The sequence below is a fragment of the Seriola lalandi genome, unplaced genomic scaffold, assembly GCF_002814215.2.
Source record: "Seriola lalandi dorsalis isolate HSWRI2012SDOR001 ecotype SW California unplaced genomic scaffold, Sedor1 jcf7180002054898, whole genome shotgun sequence".
In the NCBI taxonomy this organism is placed as follows: domain Eukaryota; kingdom Metazoa; phylum Chordata; class Actinopteri; order Carangiformes; family Carangidae; genus Seriola; species Seriola lalandi.
This window is the reverse complement of record NW_019525450.1, coordinates 3,981,993-4,003,667: the sequence shown is the minus strand read 5'-3', so window position 1 is coordinate 4,003,667 and position 21,675 is coordinate 3,981,993. Positions and strand designations below refer to the sequence as shown.

The following is a 21,675-nucleotide window of genomic DNA, read 5'->3' as shown; positions in this document are numbered from 1 at the left end:
GTTACCATCATCAACATTATTAGTGTCCAAACATACAACTTTGAAAAATGACTTTAACGTCTTCTGGTGTGTTATAGTCTTTGTGCCGCCAGTACAAATCCCTACGAGGGGCTTTGACAAATAAAAAGCAGTTCAGCTTTGCATTGAAATGCACAGCAGCTCTGTGCTGAGTCCAGGGGCAACATCTTTAGCATCTGTTTCATCAACATCATTAAGGAGAAAACTCACCCCGAATGTATCTTCATCTGGTCGGCCTGATTCACCATCTGATGGCGTCGAAGTAACTGCAACATAAAAACACAAAACGGGCATCAGTTGCTGTGAGTAAGAATAAACCCTTAATGGCCGCGGTTTACTTTCACATGCAATTACAGTAATTAAGGAGTAAACTGAGAAGGTTTCATACTTTTTTGTTATAACAGTGCACCGTTATGCACTGTGCTATGCAAAATATGCTTTAAGCACACGTCACAGTGGTTACATTAGAATAAGGTATTTTTCGGTCTATTATGGAATGAACCTGTTTATGCAGAGTGAGCGTAACACTTACACGGGTTAATGCACAGCTTAAAAGGCTAGAATAAGGTGACCTGATGTGCTCTCTAGTGTATATAATTGAAAGCATATTTTCAGTATCTCCACATAGCCAAATAGGTTAATTTATGTTTTTGTGATAGCTCTCGCTGTTATTTGAACATATCCTTTTGTGCTTTCCTCATTTGTGTGTCTCTCCTCCTGTATAAACTCTTGAGTATTTGCTGCTCATGTTTTTCTGAGTATCGAATAAATGTTAAATCTCTCAAAGTGGATTAAACAGGAAGAACTATGCCTTGCCGCTGTTTTGTGCCTTAACAGCTAGAGACAATGTTGATGAACTATGCATTTTTATGTTTAGAGGCTGATAAAAGGCTTTCGGTTAGAAGTCTGCACAGCCTTGAATACACTCACGTCTGACACCTGTCACAAGGTTCCTACCAAGGCCTGAAATTTGCCATCCAGAGTTACAGCCAGACTCAAGAGTGACAGAAAACACATTTTATCATAATTTCACAAAGGCACACTCATGCTTGTTCACACACAACAACAAAGAATAATGAAAACAAGCTGTTTTAGAGCAAAACACAATCAGAAAAAACAGAAAAGAAGCTCATACAGCCCTGAGCACCAAATGCTAAATTAGGTGAAATTAAATCAGCTCAAAAATGCACTGAAACAAATCAAACTTGACATCTTTATCTGAAAAATGTCACGCGAATTTTCGACTCAGGTCAGGTAGAAGAACTCCTACAGTCACCAGTAGTCGTATTAATGTCTGAAAATCCACTCTGACTAATTTCTTCATGTTAAAATGCATGTCACATCCCTGCAAACAAGAGGTTTTGGCAAAGAGCAGAGGTGTGAGAAGTTTAAGGAGAAGAGGACAGAGAGAAGGCCATGAAACCAAATGAACTGGTGTCAGGGAAACTCCATTCTGAGGCCTCCAGCCAGGACATCAGAGACTAATTGTGGGCAAATTAATGGCCACATGGTAGACTGGCTGCCACTGGCTCAGACACACACAGTACACTAAAGTGCACTGCTCTGTGTGTGAGTGTGTGTGCCCTAACTACCCTCTCTCTGTCCCTTCTTCCCAGCCTCCATCCCTGTCTTCTCTCCTCCCTCTGCCCTCCTCTCTCCTCAGCAGCATTAGTTTCAGTCAACCCGTCAGTCTCTCTTCGACTGCTGGACTCCCTCACACACCGCTGCTATAATGTTTCACACTCTTGTCACCTTAACACCTCTCCCTCACCTGCCTCGCACCCAGAAACGATGTGTATGTGTGGCAACATAAAGTCGTTGCCTGCCTAATGCAGCTCACCAGCACCGTCAGTATCCATCCGTCTCTATCCCTGGCCACTCTGCAGCTTTATAATCCGTGGCTTATTAGAAAGAATGGCCTCATATGGAGATGGAAGAAGACTCTGATGACGGTCAAAGATCAGACCAGCCCACTTTGTTTAAGCTGTCAACAGTGAGTCTGCCACAACAGCCTGAGGCCAAGCCACACATCACACACAGGAGATTTACGATGCAGTGTGAGAGTGGGCCAAAGCATCGCTCCCACAAGATGACAGCACTTACCACTTCACAAACATTCACACATCACCAGCTAACGGGGTGAGAAACTAGCTTGTTTACACAGAGAGTGGTTAGTTAGGGGTTAGAGAAGCGGCATACTTATGCAACCTGAGTCGCTGATACAATCCTCAATAAACAGAATGAGAAAAATCTGGCATGTGATTTCTGATGCTGATTCCAGCCGTGGACTTTGTCCAATGCTGTGCACCCCTCTCTTTCTCACCGCCCCTTTTTTGCTGTCTACTCGCAAATAAAGGCGTTCAAATCAAAAAATATCTTTGAAAAAAAGAGCGCATGAAAGAATGACAAAAACTTGACCCTTCCTCAACAAATGACTGTTCCCTAAACCCCTCCCTCATTAGCAATCGTAGTTAAACAACAAAGTACAGCAAGTCTGTCTGGTTGCAGCAAACCAGCGTTATGTCTAAGACACATCCACTGTGTAATATTTCCCCTCAGCGTGGGAGCTGGTCCTGGGTGCTATTACATCAGAGTTTGGGCTAACATTAGCAGCTGTGTCTTTCTCTTTATTAGATTTGGGGAATAATGAAGAATTTTTTCCTTTTCTCTTGTTACATTAAAAATGTATGACATTGAAATATACCAACATTACCAACAATAAAGCTGTCTGTCTCGTCTGAGTATGTAAGGTAAGAAGCCAAACAGGGCTATGTTAAAAAGAAATAAATATATATTTTCTACCATCATATATTCCAACTGTGATACTTTAATGTCACGTACAGCCATCAAGTGGATATTGAAGACCCCACTTTACATAGCTCTTGTTTTAAAATGAGTCGGCTTGAAACACTAAAAAGTCAGCTGGAGATGACATTTTTAATCAACTCATGGAGATACTGTTAGCTCAAATGGCTAGCTAATATTACCTTATTAGCTCTAGCTGATAAAATCTGCTGTCATTTCAGCTGGCAAAATTGATGGTTGCATATTATAAAGAGAAATCATTTTCGTCTTTCATCATTCTGTCTCAAAAACTACTAAGCATTTCGAGTGGTACGTCTGCCAACATAATCAACAGGTACAGAATGGAACAAGTCTGAAAAGGTAAAAACTGCAACAACAGTTGCATTACCCCCCAACAACCTCAAAAAAAGGGGGTTTTGACTAAAAGGTTGTTAGTTTGAATCCCTTGATTACAGGGCGTAATCCAAGCAGAGAAGGTGAACACTGTTCCCTCTCTCTCAACAGCCTGGGCGTCACTGAGCAAAGCACAGAGTATACTATACACTCAGTATGTGTAGCAAAGCAGTGCTAACTGCTGTTTATGAAATGCAACACAAAAGTGAATACACTTCACCATGGTTACTGTCTTAACTGTCCTAACTAGCGTACCATTAAGTGAAGCGTTTGTCTCCGTGTGTATGATTACGCCAAACAACAAGCACTAAAAGAGCAAAAAAAAAAAAAAAAAAAAAAATCAGGTTTAAATTTGAAAATTGAAACACTCACCTAGTTCCATTATTTCTGCAAAAGAGAAGACAGAGAAAGTCACACTATGTCAATAAATTGACACAAGGTATTAACCTTGGAATATTGACCATAGGGAAAAATTCGCCAGCCTTCGTGGGTTTATTCTCCCTCCCTGTGAACTCAGGATGAACTGCAGGCGAACAATCTACCTGACTGAACTGTGGATGAACCCTGGCTGCTATCCAGCCAACAGGGATCAGCTCCACAACCTGCAACCTGTGAAGCGAGATTTTAATAAGAACTAAAAGCCCCCAATAGAGCGGAACCTCTAATTCATACAACAGGTAGTGAAAACAAGAACTGTTTGAAGTGGGCCTCTTGTGGAAATCAGTGAGTTATGTGATGTTCCAGGCAGTAAAAGTGTGTTAGTTACCCTCATATAAATGACATTTGACCTTAAGTGTACTCTCTATTGTGATTATGGGACATCAGTGCTGCCGACTGTGCATCACTCATTAACCACACACACACTGGGGAATAACTACCAAGCAGAAATGGTCCGCTCACCTTCATCAATGATGCCCGGTTTCATGAGGAAGTGGGCATACACCGTCTTGGTGACTGTTCCCAAGGGGTTGCTGGCCTCCAGAGTGTAGTTGCCGTTGTTGATGTGTGTGGGGTTCTGGAAGGTCAGACACCCCTCCAGATAGTCCTGGTAGAAGTCCATCTCAGTTCGGATGTAGTCGTTCTGGAGAATCTCCTTCTGCTTGTACAACCAACGCAGCTTGGGGTGGGGGTAACCCCGAACCGTGAACTCGATGCAGGTGTGCAGGCGCTGCTCAGGCTCAGCCAGTCTCAGGATGACAGGAGGAACTGGCGTGAGGAATTGAAAGAAACTATGTCATTTAAAAGACAGAGAAACATTATAGGCATTCAGATCATGGGGGACAGAGCTAAGTGAGTAGTTCTTTGACCACCTTCTTTCCTTCTATCCTCTTTAAACCTTTTGTTCGCCTGATTTTTAAGCTGGAGACCTTTATGTGCTTAGAAAGTTCCTTGGGCTGTTGAAAACCTTTCCTAATTCTTTGAATAACCTAAACTGCAGCAGACTAAACACTGAGCTGTTGTGATATGTTCTGGGAAAGATGACATTTGGAATTTGGTTTCTTGCCTGGGCGTGGCAATGAGCCTCTCACTGTGTGTTACATATTGCAGCATTACACTGGATGGTGAAGAAAACAAACAGATAGAGGGACTGCTCTTGCTTGAAATAGACGGAGGAATCTCCTCTGCATAAACAAGCACAGGACCTCTCTTTCCTGACATGCAGCAACACACCTCCGAATCCACAACACCGCCAAGCTGAGAGGCAATTTATCACTTTAATACCATCAGATACATTTCATAAACAATTCATCCACTGATTTGTCTTTGCAATGAGTCACTCTTGCAGCTACATCATCAAAAGGAAATATTTGGCAGACGGCATTACCTGGCAGTCTCTCGCTCTGTGTCTGTTCTACATACCAGCCACCATCAGACCTACCCAGCCACCTCCACAGCGTGCACACATCCTCATGATACACCATCCCTTTGTCTCTTGCTGGGTCTGAATGGAGCCTGCATTTTCTATAGGCATGTGTGAGAAATCCTATTTATATAACTAGATCAGAGTTGTATGTGTGTGGTTGTATTGTCATTCAGACAGTCCTGCAGCTGTCCCAATGAATCCCCGCCTGCAGTTGCATGAAGTGTGCTACTTAATACTACATGTTTCCTAGTTAGAATTTTAATCATAAAATAGGGTTGGGGTTAGTCAAGTAATTTATTAATTAAAAATATAAAATACTTGATGATCACAATCACTGAATGAGGGATTTGCATAGTCAGATTAATCTGTTTGGAGGCCCAAAGGCAAAAATCTGTGGTTGGGTGCCGATTATCTCCCTCCATCATCTGTGAATTGTATCTGTGCCCTATCGCCTCCAAGTTCCCATTAGTGTAGAACAATAAACAAAGCAGGCTATATAGAAGCTTTATTGTTTGCCTAAGCATCCCACCAGTGCTCCCATTCTGGGCCCAGGGTTTCTATATGTCAGTTTGTTTGAGGGATTTTGATTAAACAGCTTGATTTGAGAAAATGTACAATACAATACAACAATACAGCCATGTTAGCAGCTCTGTGAAGCTCTATTTATGCTGAGCCGTGATGAGTCCTTGATATGTCCAGCTGGCGTAATGCTAACCATCTTAGTTTAGCATCCCGGCTGAGGCTGATGGAAATGTGGGAATTTGGTCCAAACTTTAGTATTGGACAATTTAAAAGTTTGACCTGATGATGGCACTAATATGAAAAGTTGGTGTTGTGATATCTCATCCCGAAGATGTCTGAAGCAAACTACAGTTGATCACTGACGTCAGTAGGATTCATGCTCTGGGGACCACATGTCTGTACGGAGTTTGGTTCCAACCCATCTGGTAGATGTTCCAATGCCAATTCAGTTAATAGTTGTAGAGATATTTTAGTCTAGACTAATGGATGGACGGTGGACCGACCCACCAACACACTCACATTGTCATACCACTAGCATTGCTAAAAATGGTCTTTACAAGACAGGGTCAAAATGAGATTGTAATGCAGGGTCTGTCTTCGCCTCTACTGTACTGTGCAGCGTCCTGACCAAATTAGCAGTTAATAATATTACATCTTCCTTTTTTGCCCACTTTACCCAGTTGATAATCCAGTCTGGGTGGTTTGTCACTGCTGATCAAACAGTAATCATAAAGCCACCTGCTCCTTCAGCTTTCAAAGATCAGAATTGAATTTTACAATGTCTGTAAACAACAACCTGACATTCACACCCACTTCACACTGTGACTGGCCAGGTGTGTGGAGGTGAATAAGTAACCGGGGCTTGAACCTCTCTCTCAAGGTCTCTTTTTAAATTATTTATACATCTACTTCTGTCACTTTCAACAACCAGGGCTACACTATGATTGCCATCCAGGAGAGACTGTCTGAAAATGTGCACTGTCATCCCCGTATTCTAATGATTATTGTGTCTCCCCTATCTCTATGACAACCGGCTGTTGACTTGGCTGTTTGGATTTGGTACAAACACTTTTAGATTTACTATGTGGTTGGACAACAAGTTATACAAACCTACTTTATTCTACAACAACACGGTCCTGATTGCAAATGCTGAAATTGTGTTTCATGATTAACAGCCAGTAATAGACTATGATTGAGTGATTTAAAATGACTGTCAGATAAAGTGAATATAAATGTTAATGTCAGTTATATATACCTGTCATCGAATGGATGCTGATGTTTTCAAACTAAATAATCATCCAGTAAGGACATGAATGAACTATTTATTGGTGTTCGAAAGCTGTCATTTCATAAATTGCTCTGGTGATATTGTTTCTGCCAGACAATAGTGACAATAAAGTCATTCAACTGAACTAAAGGCTAAGGCATGTGTATGTGTGAACATGTTGGTGTGTGGGCGTGCGCAGAGCTGTGGTTTTGAGCGCAGGAAGAAAGAGAAAAGATAGAGATGAGAGAGAAGAAGAGAGAGGAGGGAGGAAGAAGTGAGGGCGGTATATAGCTGTGCAGCCTAAAGACAGACAGAGAGAAAAGCGAGAAGAAAAACAAAAATTCTCCTGTTGATGGACAGTTAGGGACCGATCCATTTTCCCCTCAGCAAGGCTGTCAGCCCAGTCTCAGTCAATACAATGCAAGTCATTACAGCGCTCCATACTGGTCTATAACAACATGGTGTCCTCGTGGAGCTCATACAGATGACAAGCTTTGATAACTACATGCCTTTGATCAGCGAGAACCCTGAATACATGTCGAGTTGTGCAATGTTATCTATTGGTAACACTGGTGGCATATTTCAAATGCCATGTTCCAGCCAGACTACAGATAGACCATCATGGTTGGCAGTGACAGGGGAGGCAACAGTTTCATGAGACATGTATTGCCACATATCCCCTCAGGGCTGAACCACTTTGTGATTAACACTTTAACCTATGAAGCAGCACACTTACATACAGAGTCTCAGGAGGGATTCAAGTCATCTCATTTGCTCATTAATTAGTCATAATTAGAGTTAATGCCTTGCTCAGAGCTACTCAGGAAACAGAACTACTAACCTAGGTGTTAGTGCCATGTTCTTAATAGAGAGCTACACTTTGCCTATAGGAGTGATGGAAAAACCATGGAACGTATATTAGTCCACAATGCTGTACAGCTGCTATTGTTCCAGACAGCAGCAGAACAATGTGTCTGCAGAATTTGCATTGTGGCTAATTACAGTTTCGCTAAAATTGGGAACTCATCTTTGAATGCAGAGAATGTTACTTGACGGCTGGTAATTTTGCTGTCAATCAGATTACTCCCTAATCAGAGCAGCAGTTTTAGCTATTTTATGACATTTCCAGAGACAATAGGCTGCACAGGGGAGGAAATGTAATTACCATCAGAGCATGTGGTGAAAAATTAATAAGTCAATTTGCAGCACCAGCAGAGAGTGTCAACAGGGGGAAAAAAAATGCCTGGAGATGTACATCCATAGAGTGTCCATGTGGAGGAAGCCCTGAAGACTAGATGTTGCAAAGTCAATCAGTCATTCTAGCATGGTCCTTAGCAGCTCTGCTCCAGTAGGGGAGTGTTTGAATTGGTGACAAATCTTCCCTGTCCTGTAGCGTGATGCATTGCAAACAGCCACAACAGATTGTGCGCTACAACAGCAAGCTTGCTACAGAGAGAAAAATGTCAGCTCACGTTGATAAATATTAGCTTTGAATACAGTCATTCCCAAATCTGCCCAGGGCCAATCCACTGGTCAAAGTTATGAGTTATGCAAGAGCTTATACTGTAATTCATGGTCTGGATACTTACATGGTTACCAAATCATTGCTTTATCATTGCTGAGGGTTATATATTTTTTCCTTTTCTTTTTCCGATCAAGGCTGAGCTTTGATGTGGGCTGCGGGGTATATTCTTGCTAATTGGCTGCATCAATTTCACTTGGTTTGTAACTGTATAACACCTCATTGCATTCTAAATGTACCTGCATAATTTGGCTGCTCTGCTTGATAAAGGAGAATTTTCTTCCTGTTGTAAATTATTCTCTTAGACTGTCGGCGTCATTAATACAAGATATATTTTCCGTCTTCAACATAAGTCCATCAAAGACAGCCATCTTATGCAAAATAAAAACCACCAGGTGTTCTTGACCTCATGTAACCATATATTATATATAATAAGTATTTTATAGAGTTTTTTTTTCTTTTTTTTTTATTTGTTTTCTTACTGTCTGCCTGATTGCGTCTCTGCAAAGTCGGTGGCAACCATTCATGTCATGACTGATAAGAATCATGCTACAGGACCTATATTAAAAGCAGAACCAAAATCATAAATGAACAATATCTTCATACAACCAAATCTATTCACAATTCATAATCCTCAATAATCCTAATCTATCATAAAGCTGGTACAAATACATGGCGATGAGAGTGGCAGGAGTGAACAACAACAGTAAAATTGCAGGCCACAAAACCAAAACAATGAGCTGAAAGACACCACGACACTCCGTACAGATAAGTTGATGGCCTCTAATATGGATAAGCCGCTAGCTCAGCAGTCGGCCACAAGATTTCATTCCAAGCAATCACTTCACCAGAAGGGCTCACTGATTAACGCGTTCAACAACAGAGCAACATAATTTCACATTTTAAGCATTAAAATTTATTCAGAGCATCCATGAAGAGTCGGCACAGAGGATCCAACACCAATACACACTACTGTTAATGGACAGAATACGCTACATTCAACCCTGGGCTAACCCTTACTGATCCCACACTTAATCTTGACCAAACATTAAAGACTAGCATTAGCAGGATGTTAGCAGCGTGGCTCTAGGGGAGGCGATATTGGTCACCAGTTTGGTCCAGACTGTCTGACTCTTCCTGTAGCGCCACCATGAGGTTGACATTTTTGCTAATTAGTTAGGTGTCTCGACAACTGTTGGATGGTCTGCCATGAAATTTGGTTGCGACATTCATGCCCCCTCACACTGTAATAACCTTGTGCCATCATCAGTTCAAAATTCTAAACCTGTCCTAATGATATACTCATGCACGCAGAAGTTAGTGTTTAGCTGAAAGCACCACTGCACCTTCACACAGCCTCACAGAGCCTGTGGGTTAATAAAGTCTGCCCTGTAGCAACCCTGGCGTTAAAGGTAACAGTGTAAAATATTGAGGTTATAAAATGTCACAGTCATTTTACATACAAACATATTCTAATGACCATATTCAGATGACCTATTTAAATAAACCTACTTTGAATTGTAGCATTAGACAAAGCAGGTGTAAAAAGTATAAAAAGTCCAATATTCTACTATGTTGTCAAACAAACTATGATACTTTTTGGTTTTTTTAATTTGTCATTGTTGTCTGGTGGTATTAACCTTTATGAAAATAAACATAAACAGCTACACCTAATTAGGAGATTCATTAAACAAATCAGTCATAATAAGCAAATATTTTATGTCAACATACTCACCGTCACATAAAATGGTCAGCATTAATATCAACTCTGAATCTTTGAGCATTTTATGAGAATTTAAAAATGTTTTTCTTATTAATGTGCAAATTTAAACATGACAGAAGTGGGCAATCAAAGGGAGCCTCTAGTGTTAAGTTTGAAATGTTTGTGTCTGGTTGTGAGTTAATGTGTCCACTACTGATCTAAATGTAGATTCCCCACCACCACCACCTCTACAGTGATTGGCCAGTTTCCCCCAAACATTTCACTCACACTGTACGTTGAGTTGGATGGAGGAGTTGGTCATCCCCACAACGTTCTCCGCGATGCACGTCAGCTGGAAGTTGTTGTCATCTCGGCTGATGTTGAAGAGAGTCAGGTTGATAGAGTGGATATTGGGCCAGTACACATTGGACTAAGGACAGAGAATGAAAAACAGACAGAGAGAGATGTTTAGGTATACGAAGGATATACTGTGCAGCACATACAATCATATTACAGGGTTTCAATCTTTAATTATTTAATTAAAACTTAAGTTAATTATTAATCTGTTGAATTCCTATGGAAAGAAACAGAATACAGTGAGGAAGTACACACTACCAATGGGAATTAATTACTTCAAAGATTTAGTCTTGTCTTACTACTAGGGCATGAAGTGCAGGAATGTAAAGAGCGATAAATTGTCAATTCTGGCATTAATTAGACTAACTGATTCACAGAGTAACACCTTTAGGTAGCCAAACACAATGCTTATGTTTCCCTCCTTGCCTTCAGTTGGCCAGGCTCCTCAACACTTCACTCATCTCAATGCGCCACAGTATCCGTCTACCCGAAACCATCAAGCCTGAGGCTGAGGTAACTTTCATCTGTAAAGTCACTGCAAGCATTAAAGACACAGATGCCAAACACAGCCACATGGCAATTTCAGAAACTGCTGTTCTCCTCTTCTTGGTGTTTATCTCTGCTCTTGTTATTGCTGTGACGTCCCCGGGGCCTGACTCAGGGAGTGAGATTAGTGTGTTAGCAGGCTCACTGTGGGTTCAACCCATGCCTCCCACTCTCACAAAGCTGGCCTATTTTGAACAGGGGCAGGTCACCATGGTAACCTATGCAGCAAAGCCACTCAGCAAAGCTGCTTGTTTGTTCATGAATAAGTGATTTAACTATTGCTGATTTTTTTTTTTTTTTTTTGTCTTTAGTTGGCTTAAGATTCATGTGGAGCTGTTACAGAGCAACAAGTCAAAAAGCCCAAACATGCAAAAATGCAGGTAAATTCAAAGTCAATGTCAATGAATGGCAATGAGTCTGTTGATCATTATCTGGATCATAACCAAGAGTTTTATTGTTAGACCGTTTGTGAACAGATTTTCAGATACAAATGGCTTCACTCAGAGGCAAAATGAATAATTGTTAATATAATGATGATTTTTGATGAGCATATGCAGGTCATTGAGAATCATAATGATAAGTTTGTACACTAAAAAACACCAATAAAAATCTGAAAAATGTTCAGTAAAGCTGCTTTTTGAGGCCAATACTTGTCATAGTGCTTATAGAGGCTAGGGTTACATTTAGGTTTAGGTTAGGGTTAGGGGTAGTGTGTGTGTGTGTGTGTGTCTGACCAGGTGTGTGTTGATGGAGTGCAGGCCGCTGACAGTCCAGTCCACTTCAGGAAGTGGCGATCCAGATCCATTGCAGCACACTGTCACATTGTCACCCTCCATCACCAACACACTGCTGTGGCTCACACTGATCTCTGGTAAGTCTGAAAACACACATGCAAAAATAATATACAAACACACACACACACACACAGTTTATGTTCATGTTAATACATGCCTGTCACTGCTTGTGTCTACATATTTTCACACCAAATCAATTAATCACTTTTCATTACTGTAATAAAATTAGTACAAAGGAAGCAATGGGACAGATACACACAGACAGACACACACACACAGACACAGACACACACACACACACACACACACACACACACACACTTTAGATGTCACAGGGATGAGTCACCAACAGGAGATAATACTGCAGTCTACAGCCTCTGTCAGAATTAACACACAGCTCCTCACATCAGATTCACCCACTGAACTCTGTCACACCTCCTCCTCTTTCCGCCTCATTCTACTCCCTGCTCCTCTTCACGTCCCTCTATTTCACCTTTAACCCCTTCCGTCTTCCTCCTGCTTTTCCCGTCTCCTTCCGTCAGCCATTCCCCGCTTCACCTTTCACTTTTTTCCCCCACTCCTTCGCTCTCCTCCTCTCTAGCCCTCCCCCCTCCCCCCCTCTGCTGTTTCCTCTTCCTTTATTCTTTTCATCCTTTTTAAACACAGATCATATCCTCCTCCTCCTCCTCCTCCTCCTCCTCCTCTTACCACAGTTGTGGATGTACATGTTGTGCAGTCGTATTTTGGAGGCGCCGTTCCTGCAGTAGAGCTGCTGCGTGTGGAGCCCAGCTTCTCCTTTCTGCTGCCATAGCTGGATCCAGCGGATATCACAACCACAGTCGAACACCACACCATCCAGACGCCTTGAAACAAAAGAAAGGAACAATACAATCAACAACAATAACAACAACCAGACTGTGCAGCTACCTTAGGATACAAGCAGTAACGGCACACACCACGATCTGGAGAAAGCACGCAAGCAGCACAGGCAGTGACACTCTTATAGTCATTTATACATACACATATATTCAGCAACATGAACAGCCTCAATAACAACACAGAAAAAAAAAAGCAGCCTACTGAAGGCAACAATCATTATATCAACTGAATCCATGTAAGTTTTTTAAGCAACACCAACAAAATTAAAAGAGTACTGCATCAACACTGAACTATGACTCATACGCACCGCTTTAGGCTTTATATAATATTTTTCACATATGCGGTAGTACTTACACTCAAGACGTGTAAACAATATTCACAGAGGCAACAAGTGTTTGGTATCATTAAATACCAGGAATTTATATCTCAGTGATTCCTGAAATTATTGTCAAAATCTGCTCCGGTTTCCTGAGGAAAACAGGAACCCAGAATATTTGGCAGGTTTCTACCAAATAAATACTAAGACATATCATGAAATAAACACACCTTCTTCAAAGCTCAGAAACACCACCCTGCAACTGCCATAGTTATAGTTTGACAAATGCCATTATTTCCGAAATGTAACTGAATTACCTTGCAGTTTCTTCCAGTTATTTCTCAGGGTAAAATGGCAGCCTGCTCTTCAACGCTATGGAAAAATATTTCTTAAAAACCAATGCAGGCACCATCAACTCATCATCCTCAAACCAGCTACACATCACGCTGAAATAGTCGCAGTACATGATCCTCCACACTTGCCCTTGACACTTGATCCTTTCAGCCATTCAATATGGGAATAGCAATACAATTAATAATAATCGAATGCTACATAATCAAGTCAGTCAAATGTTAGTATCACATAGTGTGTAGTGAAAGTGTAAGCTTCTCAGAGGAACTGCTCGTAGAAATGGAAATATATATTTCCTGGAAAAAACTTCAGTCCTAGTGTTTGGTGGTGAAATGAACTGCAGTCAGCTGCGACCTCCAAGCTGTGCACACATTCAACCATCTACATTAGCAACGGAGACAACCTACTTAGCAACATTCTTCACAGTATCAGCAATAACAATATCATTAACAGTGTCAATAACAAAAAGCTGCAATTTAATGGCAGTGACTGCCAATACAAAACATTGTATACATGGTATGACAGTCGCCACAGACGTGTGCTTAATAATATTTTTGTAACACTCAATCAACAGACGAGGAAAAAAAAAAGAATGTCTGCATTCAAATGTGAGGTGGTCAGAGGTCAAAGCAGTGCTCAGGCTATCAGTCTCAGGCAATATTAGCAGCAGGCAGGTATCATTAGGCTCCTCTGTGCATACATTTCATTCTCACAGTAGTATGCACCACAGAGTCACATTATTCAACGTGGTACGCCACCTCGGCATTTTGCATATGTCCAATTTGGAGGCTGTGATTGACCAATTTTGTTAAGATGAATGCCTGTCCAAATGTCCTTGACAGAGGTCAATAAGATATTCCAGACAGCATGAATAATGTATGGGGCAAGTCCACTGTGCTGTATGAAGTAATGAGAATAGATTCCCGCAGGTGGATCTCGCTTATTATCAGGTGCTCTCTGGATCTGATACTGTAGTTAGAGCTGGGCCTGTTCACATTCACTATATGACAGCTTACTCATTGAGCTAACTCACACTGCTACAAGGAAAGGACACAACATCATACCAATCCATTATCAACTCATTTTGTCTTTAATTACTGCACAAAACTGATTCACTTTATTAATGATTAAGAGCAATTATCTTATACAGAAGCCTTCTAATTGCAGTCAGTTTTGACACCAGTTTTATCTCTTATACCAAAGTATCAAAATCTAACTCCTAACAAATATCCTCCGTTTTCCATTTTAGTCAAATTCAATATCCTGCTTTCATTTCCACCGGTTAAGAAAAAATCCACTGTTCAGCTCATTTTTAAATGGTGTAATGATTTCTTTAAGTACTTTGTGTATTATAATTTATAAAAAAAAAAACTCTGGTTGTGTGATTTTTATGTGCAGCAAGTTTGTTTCTCAAGCTTTTTAATCATCTCTGGGAAAAATGCAGTGTCTTGTGTTCTTTAGAAAGAAACTCAGTGTCCAAGGACAGAATGTAGAAACTGCTAGAAACTGGCAATGTGTCAGTACATGTATCTATTAGAAAGGAGCAAAGATGGCCTTTTTGAGGGGTGTGAACACTCTGAAACACAGATGTACCAGGGACGATTGAATGCTACAGACAGGGCCAGACTTGTGGTGTTGTATATTGTGGCATCTTTCCTCCTATTGCACAATATAACTTAACTCAAGAGCAAAAATAAAGCCCTCTGTCTATGTATTATTTTTCCATTATTATTAATTTATAAAATCTAAAAGTGAACAAATTCATCGTGTCCTTGTGTCTTCAGTTACAGCAATTTGTGTTTTGAAAAGAAAGCACAATATTTCCCTCTGAAATGCGATGGCACTTACTTAGCCTTCAGCAAACAGATTTTAATATTGTTTAATTATTATATTAGTAATGAAATGTCATCCGCATGACATTCATCCGTAGATACTTGACACAGTCTAAATCAGAAAAAATAAATAGATAAATAAAAAAAATTAAAAAAGGGGGGGGCGACACACCCTGGTCACAAGTTGGAAGTCAAATATCCCACAGTGACGAAGTGTAAATTACATGAATATTGAGCAACGACCTATGATCCTTACATGGACTATGAGAACTATACTGTACATAGCACAGAGCAGCTCACTCCAGAGACAGGTGGCTCCCTACATGCCTGTTTGGAGAACACTTTCCCTGTTTAAGATTTTCATTTAATGCTGAGCAAGTTAAACCACAAGGGATTAAAACTCACCAGAGCAGGGCAGCTCAGGCTTTCTCCCATTTGTATTGTAATTATGGTAATTGTTAAGAGGCACAACCTCCATACATTACCCAGTGTTCCTCTGGGCAGAGCTCATCAGGGGCAACATGCTGCTGTATGGATACAGACAAAAGTTGAAAAAAAAAAAAAAAGCACTCAAATAGGGGAACTGCAACCCTGTGTTTCAAACATGTGCCCAGTTTGTACGGCACAGTAACATAGTCGTGATTTTACAGCTCTACCATCTAAACAAGGTATAAGACAAAAGGAAAAAAAAAACTGACAGCTGGAAGTTGATAAATGTCTGGAGGAGAGCAGATTAGATTTATAAAAAAAAGAACAAAAGCAAACAGCAATGTGACCCCAGATACGGAGAGCTAACAGCGTGATGTTTCCTTGAAGCTGGCTAACGATCCACCCTGCTACTCCAGAGGAGAGGTAATGATCACCACCGGAGGCTGTTTTTCTGGGAAATGTACACACAGGTGCTTTGGCTCAGGAGACGTGGATCACAAGCAACGATAAGCTATATACTGCATTGTTGCTGGCGTGCTTTGATCTCAGCTTGAATGCACTGCTTCCTCTACTTATACTGTTGTCAGGAATTATTTTAGGTTTTTAAATCCTGTGTGTTTAATAAATCGCCTTATTTGGCATATTTCTTTCACTGATCTTGGGTGTGACTGTGGGTTGTATTCCCTGCGATGCCTGGCTTTGTGGTTATTCAGCAGAAACGTGGAGTTGCTCTGCTTGTCACGTCACCTCTGCAACAATCCAGTGCCTCCAGATGTTAGTGCATATTAATAAGAGAAAATGTGAATCTACTGTTGATCATTAGTGTGAATTTTCAGTGATATATCTTATCATTGGAAAGTGAGCATGTCTCTTTCTTTTTTTCCTCTTCTTCTATTTTTTGCCTCCATCTTATTGCTGCTGCGTTTCTGCACTGCTCTTCCCATAGATCACTTGTCAATCAAACAGTGTGGCCACTGCTCTCATTATTATCATAGCGTAGGTATGGTCGTGCCCTTCTACAGTCTTGAATCAGCTGATTGACTGATTGTCAGGCTGAATAATAAGAGACAGCCATGAACTGCTCTCATTTTATCCTGCTTGGTTGCTGCAACACTGCTGCACTGTTGCTCTGTCCCTGTCACGAACATCAAAGTACGCTCACTTTTCATTGTACAGCAGGAGTCGAGAGATTAGAGTGTTAAGAAAGAATATTATAAATCAATCAGAGGGAATAAATGCAGGAAAAAACGGAGAGTTGACTCAACCAATGTCAAATTCAATTCTATCCTCGTCAGCGCGGAGAGCTTTTACAACATAAGCCTTTTCCCCTGATCCTGCTAAATTTGCTAAACAGTTGCTTTTACCACACTGCACAAACTCTGTATCATTGCTTTACCACACTCCTGGTTGCTGCTGGACTGGTTCCATCATTGTCACGCCATATCTTCTGCTTATGTCATGAATAAAGCGGCACACTGTGAATAAATAAATCACCGTTTTGTCCCATCATTGCTTTTCTGTAAGGTTGCAGCCACTTGGCCAGTTAGCATCCCAGCAGGCTTTCTCACTGCCTGACTCTTTTTTCTTTTTTTTTCTTTTTTTTCAAACCACTACGGCATAATTTGACTTTGGCTTATCGACAACACCACCTGTGCTGCAATCATGTAGAGGAGTGGGGGCACCGTAGTCAGGTCAGGGAAGGCTCCAGGTAGCAAAAACTGACAAAGTGAGCAGCAGCTTAAGGCACATTTTTCTTCAAAGACTGTGGCGGGGGACCCTTCATATATTTTGGCAGTTATTTTTAGCAGATAGGTGCTTTGAAAGGTGCTTTATGTATGTGTTCATAGTATATATTCAGGATGGATGATAATGATACTGTGACATGTGTCCTATCTATTTATAGTTTGATGTATAGTGTACTCACTTGTGCTATGAATTCTGTTTCATGGATGGCTTTCACTGTACTGCTTTCAGCAAGATAAATCCTATTTTTAATTAACTATTATCTAATGTCTATTGTGTCATACAGTTATTGTATTTAGTATCATTTTCACGACATCAACAGGACCGTTGTGGGATTACACCTATACAGAAATGACAGATATGACATATGTGACATAATAATATGACATATACAGTATAGGCCTATATCAACAAGTGATGTTGCCATATATGTCACCTGATAGGGGATATATTATTATCAGATATATACATACTCTGGATATATGAAGATATAAGTTTATAACATATATAAAATACCCAGAGTAAAATGTGAATATGTACATAAATTAAAAATATCTATGATGAATTTAAGATAAACACAAAGCTTGTGCTACAGAAAATGGACCAGACTCAGTGAATAGCTCCCTAAGCTTAACATGTCCTATGATAACTATTAATTTATCTGTACAGACTAATGAGCAGTGATAACTAACATGTCTTTGGGGTCATCAGGTGGGAACCTCCTTTCACCAGTGTTTCGTCTAGTTGGTCCCACAACACCTCCAGGAGGCTAGACAGTGATCACTGGCGTCCCAGAGTCACTCCCCTAATGCCAGCCATCACTGCTCCTCACACCACCATTTTCTTTATCTTGCCTATGCTACCACAAACACCATCATCAACTCTGACAAAACACACTAGCAGATTCAGCAAACAAACTCCCCTAAACAGTTGGAGAAAGTGGCGGCCAATTTTTATATGGTATAACATGTTGCAACTATGTATGTTGACAATATATATTAAATTTATATACGCTATGTTTATCAAAACATCATATATATAAAAATTATATATGCTTATATATGTTTTTCTTATTACTCCCTCATTGATTTTAAACATGTTTATCTTCCCATTCCAGGAAGGTGGTCTCAGACTTCTGGACCCTCTGTATATAATATCAACATATACTGGCAGGCTTTGGGATGGATATATATTTATGTAACATATGTCTACAATATAAGCATACATACATGAACATATATATTTGTATGGGCTGGACATGTCAATATATGAAATTGTTCCAATTTCAAATAGGTTTTATATATAATTTTTAAATATATTTTATTCTATATGTACATATATTTCATACATAGAAAACCAATATATGTACATACATCACATTTGCATATTGGCAGAGTTGATTGTGTGAGGATTAAAATTCTGTGTATTGACTATGTAACACCTAATTTGGTTTTTATTACATTGAACAATGGCTCGGATGATATAAGGCTCCATATTTGCTTGCTTTTCAGGAGCTTCTGTATTATTATTAAGTGTCGAGTCAGAGTAGAGTTTCCTAGTCATAATTAAGACTTGGAAACGAACATTATTTATAAGTTGTAAATTCGATTAGAACACATCGTTGGTGTCCTTTAGCTAAATGTTTAGGTTTTATGACCTGAAAATTTACTGTCCTGATACCATCTCACTGCTCTCATTTATATACAGAGCAGGCAGCTGTTTTCAGCAAAAAGCTCCAATTTCAGCTCCAATAAACCATTTCTTGGGATCAGAACCAAACATACGATACAGTTGGCAAAAAGCTGGTGAACATATCGGCGCATTTAGCAGCAGAACAGCCAGACATTTTTCCAAAACAGAGCTAAAAGGAAAGTAAATACTGGACTGACTTTTATCAGGTCGTATGCACCAAATAAATGCTGTGGAAGTTTAAATAGGCAACTAGTTGATAACACACACAACAATGTTATCAGTTATCAGTATGTCAGTGTTATGTCTTCAGCCTGTTCTGCTGCTCCCAAAAATGACTGAAGTTCTAACTGACTGCTGACCAGTTATTCTACAATAGATCCAATTCACATGGAAGGAAAACGTTGATTATCTTTGTCTGCCTTCACTTTCGCTGTTATTCTTCAAAGGCATCTGACTCAGCAAAATCCTATTGACACATATCCAGACCCAGGAGCTGCCCAGTGCAACAACAGCCTTCTAACCAAACTTGTAGTTTAGTTATGTGCAAAACACTTTGCTCCAAGGCTCTTTGATAATCAGGGCTCTATTTTCATGCCAGTTGAAATCCGGCTGAGGCACAGACACGGCCAAGTGCATGGCCATTTTGTACTGTACTGTTTGGTAATTTCATGGCTTCAGTCGAAGCCTTGCTGAGTGTGAGGTGGTGAACTGGTGGTTGTGTTATTACAGTTCCGGTGGGAATGTGGAACTTTGGTATCCATTTTTTGTCCATTGTCTGTTTTTTGTCTGCTGAGGCAATGTCTTGTGACAAGTAGAGATTTTTCTTTTTTGTATTTACAGAACTGAGATATGATATATTCTCAAATGGTGGACGGGGCCTTCATTTATCTCAGTGGCCTTTTATTTGGGACAGGGTTATATTAGAGACAGGCCTTTATTTGTAATTTCTCCTGTCCAAACCATGTTCACTTGTTGTCCTGATGAATTCAGTATAATGTCTATTTCCACAGCGTTGCTTCATCTCTGTACAGCAAGAGTCATCTAAGGCGTTCACTTGAATTGTTTCCCCAAACGATATTAAGTTACCACGAACGAAACGCAACATAATGCTTTAAAGTCTTTCAGCCTTTCTGTCATAGGTCGGCTTTAATGTGAAAGAAGAGGACATTTTGAGTGCTGATGGTAGCTTAACATCAGTCAGGAGTATAGCAAATTAGTTGTACTGTTGGAATGAGTTCTGTGGAAATGTACGTCATACTGACTTTACAATGTAAGCTTCTGTTGTAGGTGATTCCTTTTATTAAGAAGTCGTTTTTATTTGTTCATTCTAATGACACCCCCAGGCCCTACTTTTCACCTGATTAAATCTTTGTTGCCATTATGTTGTAACACAAATTGTTGCATCTGTAGTCTTTACCTCAGCCCTGCACATTTACTCCAAATACCATTTTCTCTGGATAATCTAATAATGTCTGTCAAGTGAATGGGGTTGTTATGGTGAGCTGTCATGCTCCCTTGTAGATAACTACTGCTTTTTTTTCCACAGTATTTGAAGTAGTGTCATTTCTGTGCAAGTAAATATACGCACATTTGACTAAAAATGTGTCACTATCTTGAATGCATGTTCATAATGCAGTTAGTTTATTTGCATATTAAATAATAAGCTACAGTGAGAGATGACTAGGAAACCAGACTGACATCAAGCAACACTTCAACTTAAAAGGACCCATATTTTATACTTTACTGGTGTTTTATTTTAAGCTTTATTATCCATAAGAGGATTTATTTTTGATTTAAAAAACCAAACGCTGGGTCCAGATCGGCCGGGCTTGGGGTATATAACTGAATGTTTTGAGTTGTTCACTGTGACATCACAAAGTTAAAGAAGTCCTGACGGCTCATTTTAAGGCTCAGTTTCTGAATACGGGCTGCATGCAATTTGTCTGTTGAGTGCGCACGTTGATTCTTAAACACTATTTATATAGAATCTAAACTTGTTTCATAAAAGACATGGGAACCTCGCTTTCTAATATGCTTTTTAAAAGCATTTCTGGTGTTTTATGTATTTGGGTGTTGGGAGGACTCATCCAAAGTTTTTTCTGAGGGGTGGTGTCTAGGAATTTTACTTTCAAAGAGAAAGACCTTGTATTTGCATTTGTACTTGTGGCTGCTTTCACAAAAACAGTGCTGACAGGTGAAGCATTCTTCTTCATTTTACACACATGTATTCTGCTCGGCCGTCTGGGTTTTAATCTGTGACCTCTTCAATGTTTAGACCACTGCTGCCCCCAGTCTAGTCTTTTCTTCCGTTTTGAATCCTCCCTTTTCCTCTTGCAAGTCGGTCTTTGATGATTTTGAAGAGTCAGTGTAAATGTATTTCAGTGAGAGTTTGCCCTGAGTGAAATTGGACTCTAATGAAATGAAGGTTAAAATGTAGTAATTTACCTGTTCATAGAGCCCTTGGAAATTTAATGTTTAATTCATCCTAATCCACTAGCAGTCATTTCAGAAGATTACAGGTTTGATCTATTCATATTTCATCCATATTCAAAGAAAAATCCATTTTGCAGTGAGAGGCGTAAATGTTTGACTTTGCGTCGGCCCCTGCTTCCCAGAGAGCCGGGATTAAAGAAGCGCTAACAG

At 40.1% G+C, this 21,675-nt stretch overlaps 1 protein-coding gene across 1 annotated transcript in view; it reads right to left on the bottom strand.

Moving 5' to 3' along the window:
* The window catches only part of ntrk3b (neurotrophic tyrosine kinase, receptor, type 3b), a 173,179-nt gene that overhangs the window by 77,107 nt on the left and 74,397 nt on the right, over positions 1-21,675 (bottom strand). The window contains exons 5-9 of the mRNA XM_023429753.2: positions 12,499-12,653; positions 11,731-11,873; positions 10,382-10,523; positions 4,117-4,422; positions 229-284 (exon numbers count right to left, since the gene is read on the bottom strand). Coding sequence (XP_023285521.1) covers positions 229-284; positions 4,117-4,422; positions 10,382-10,523; positions 11,731-11,873; positions 12,499-12,653 — 802 coding nt within the window. The remainder of the gene's footprint in view (positions 1-228; positions 285-4,116; positions 4,423-10,381; positions 10,524-11,730; positions 11,874-12,498; positions 12,654-21,675) is intronic.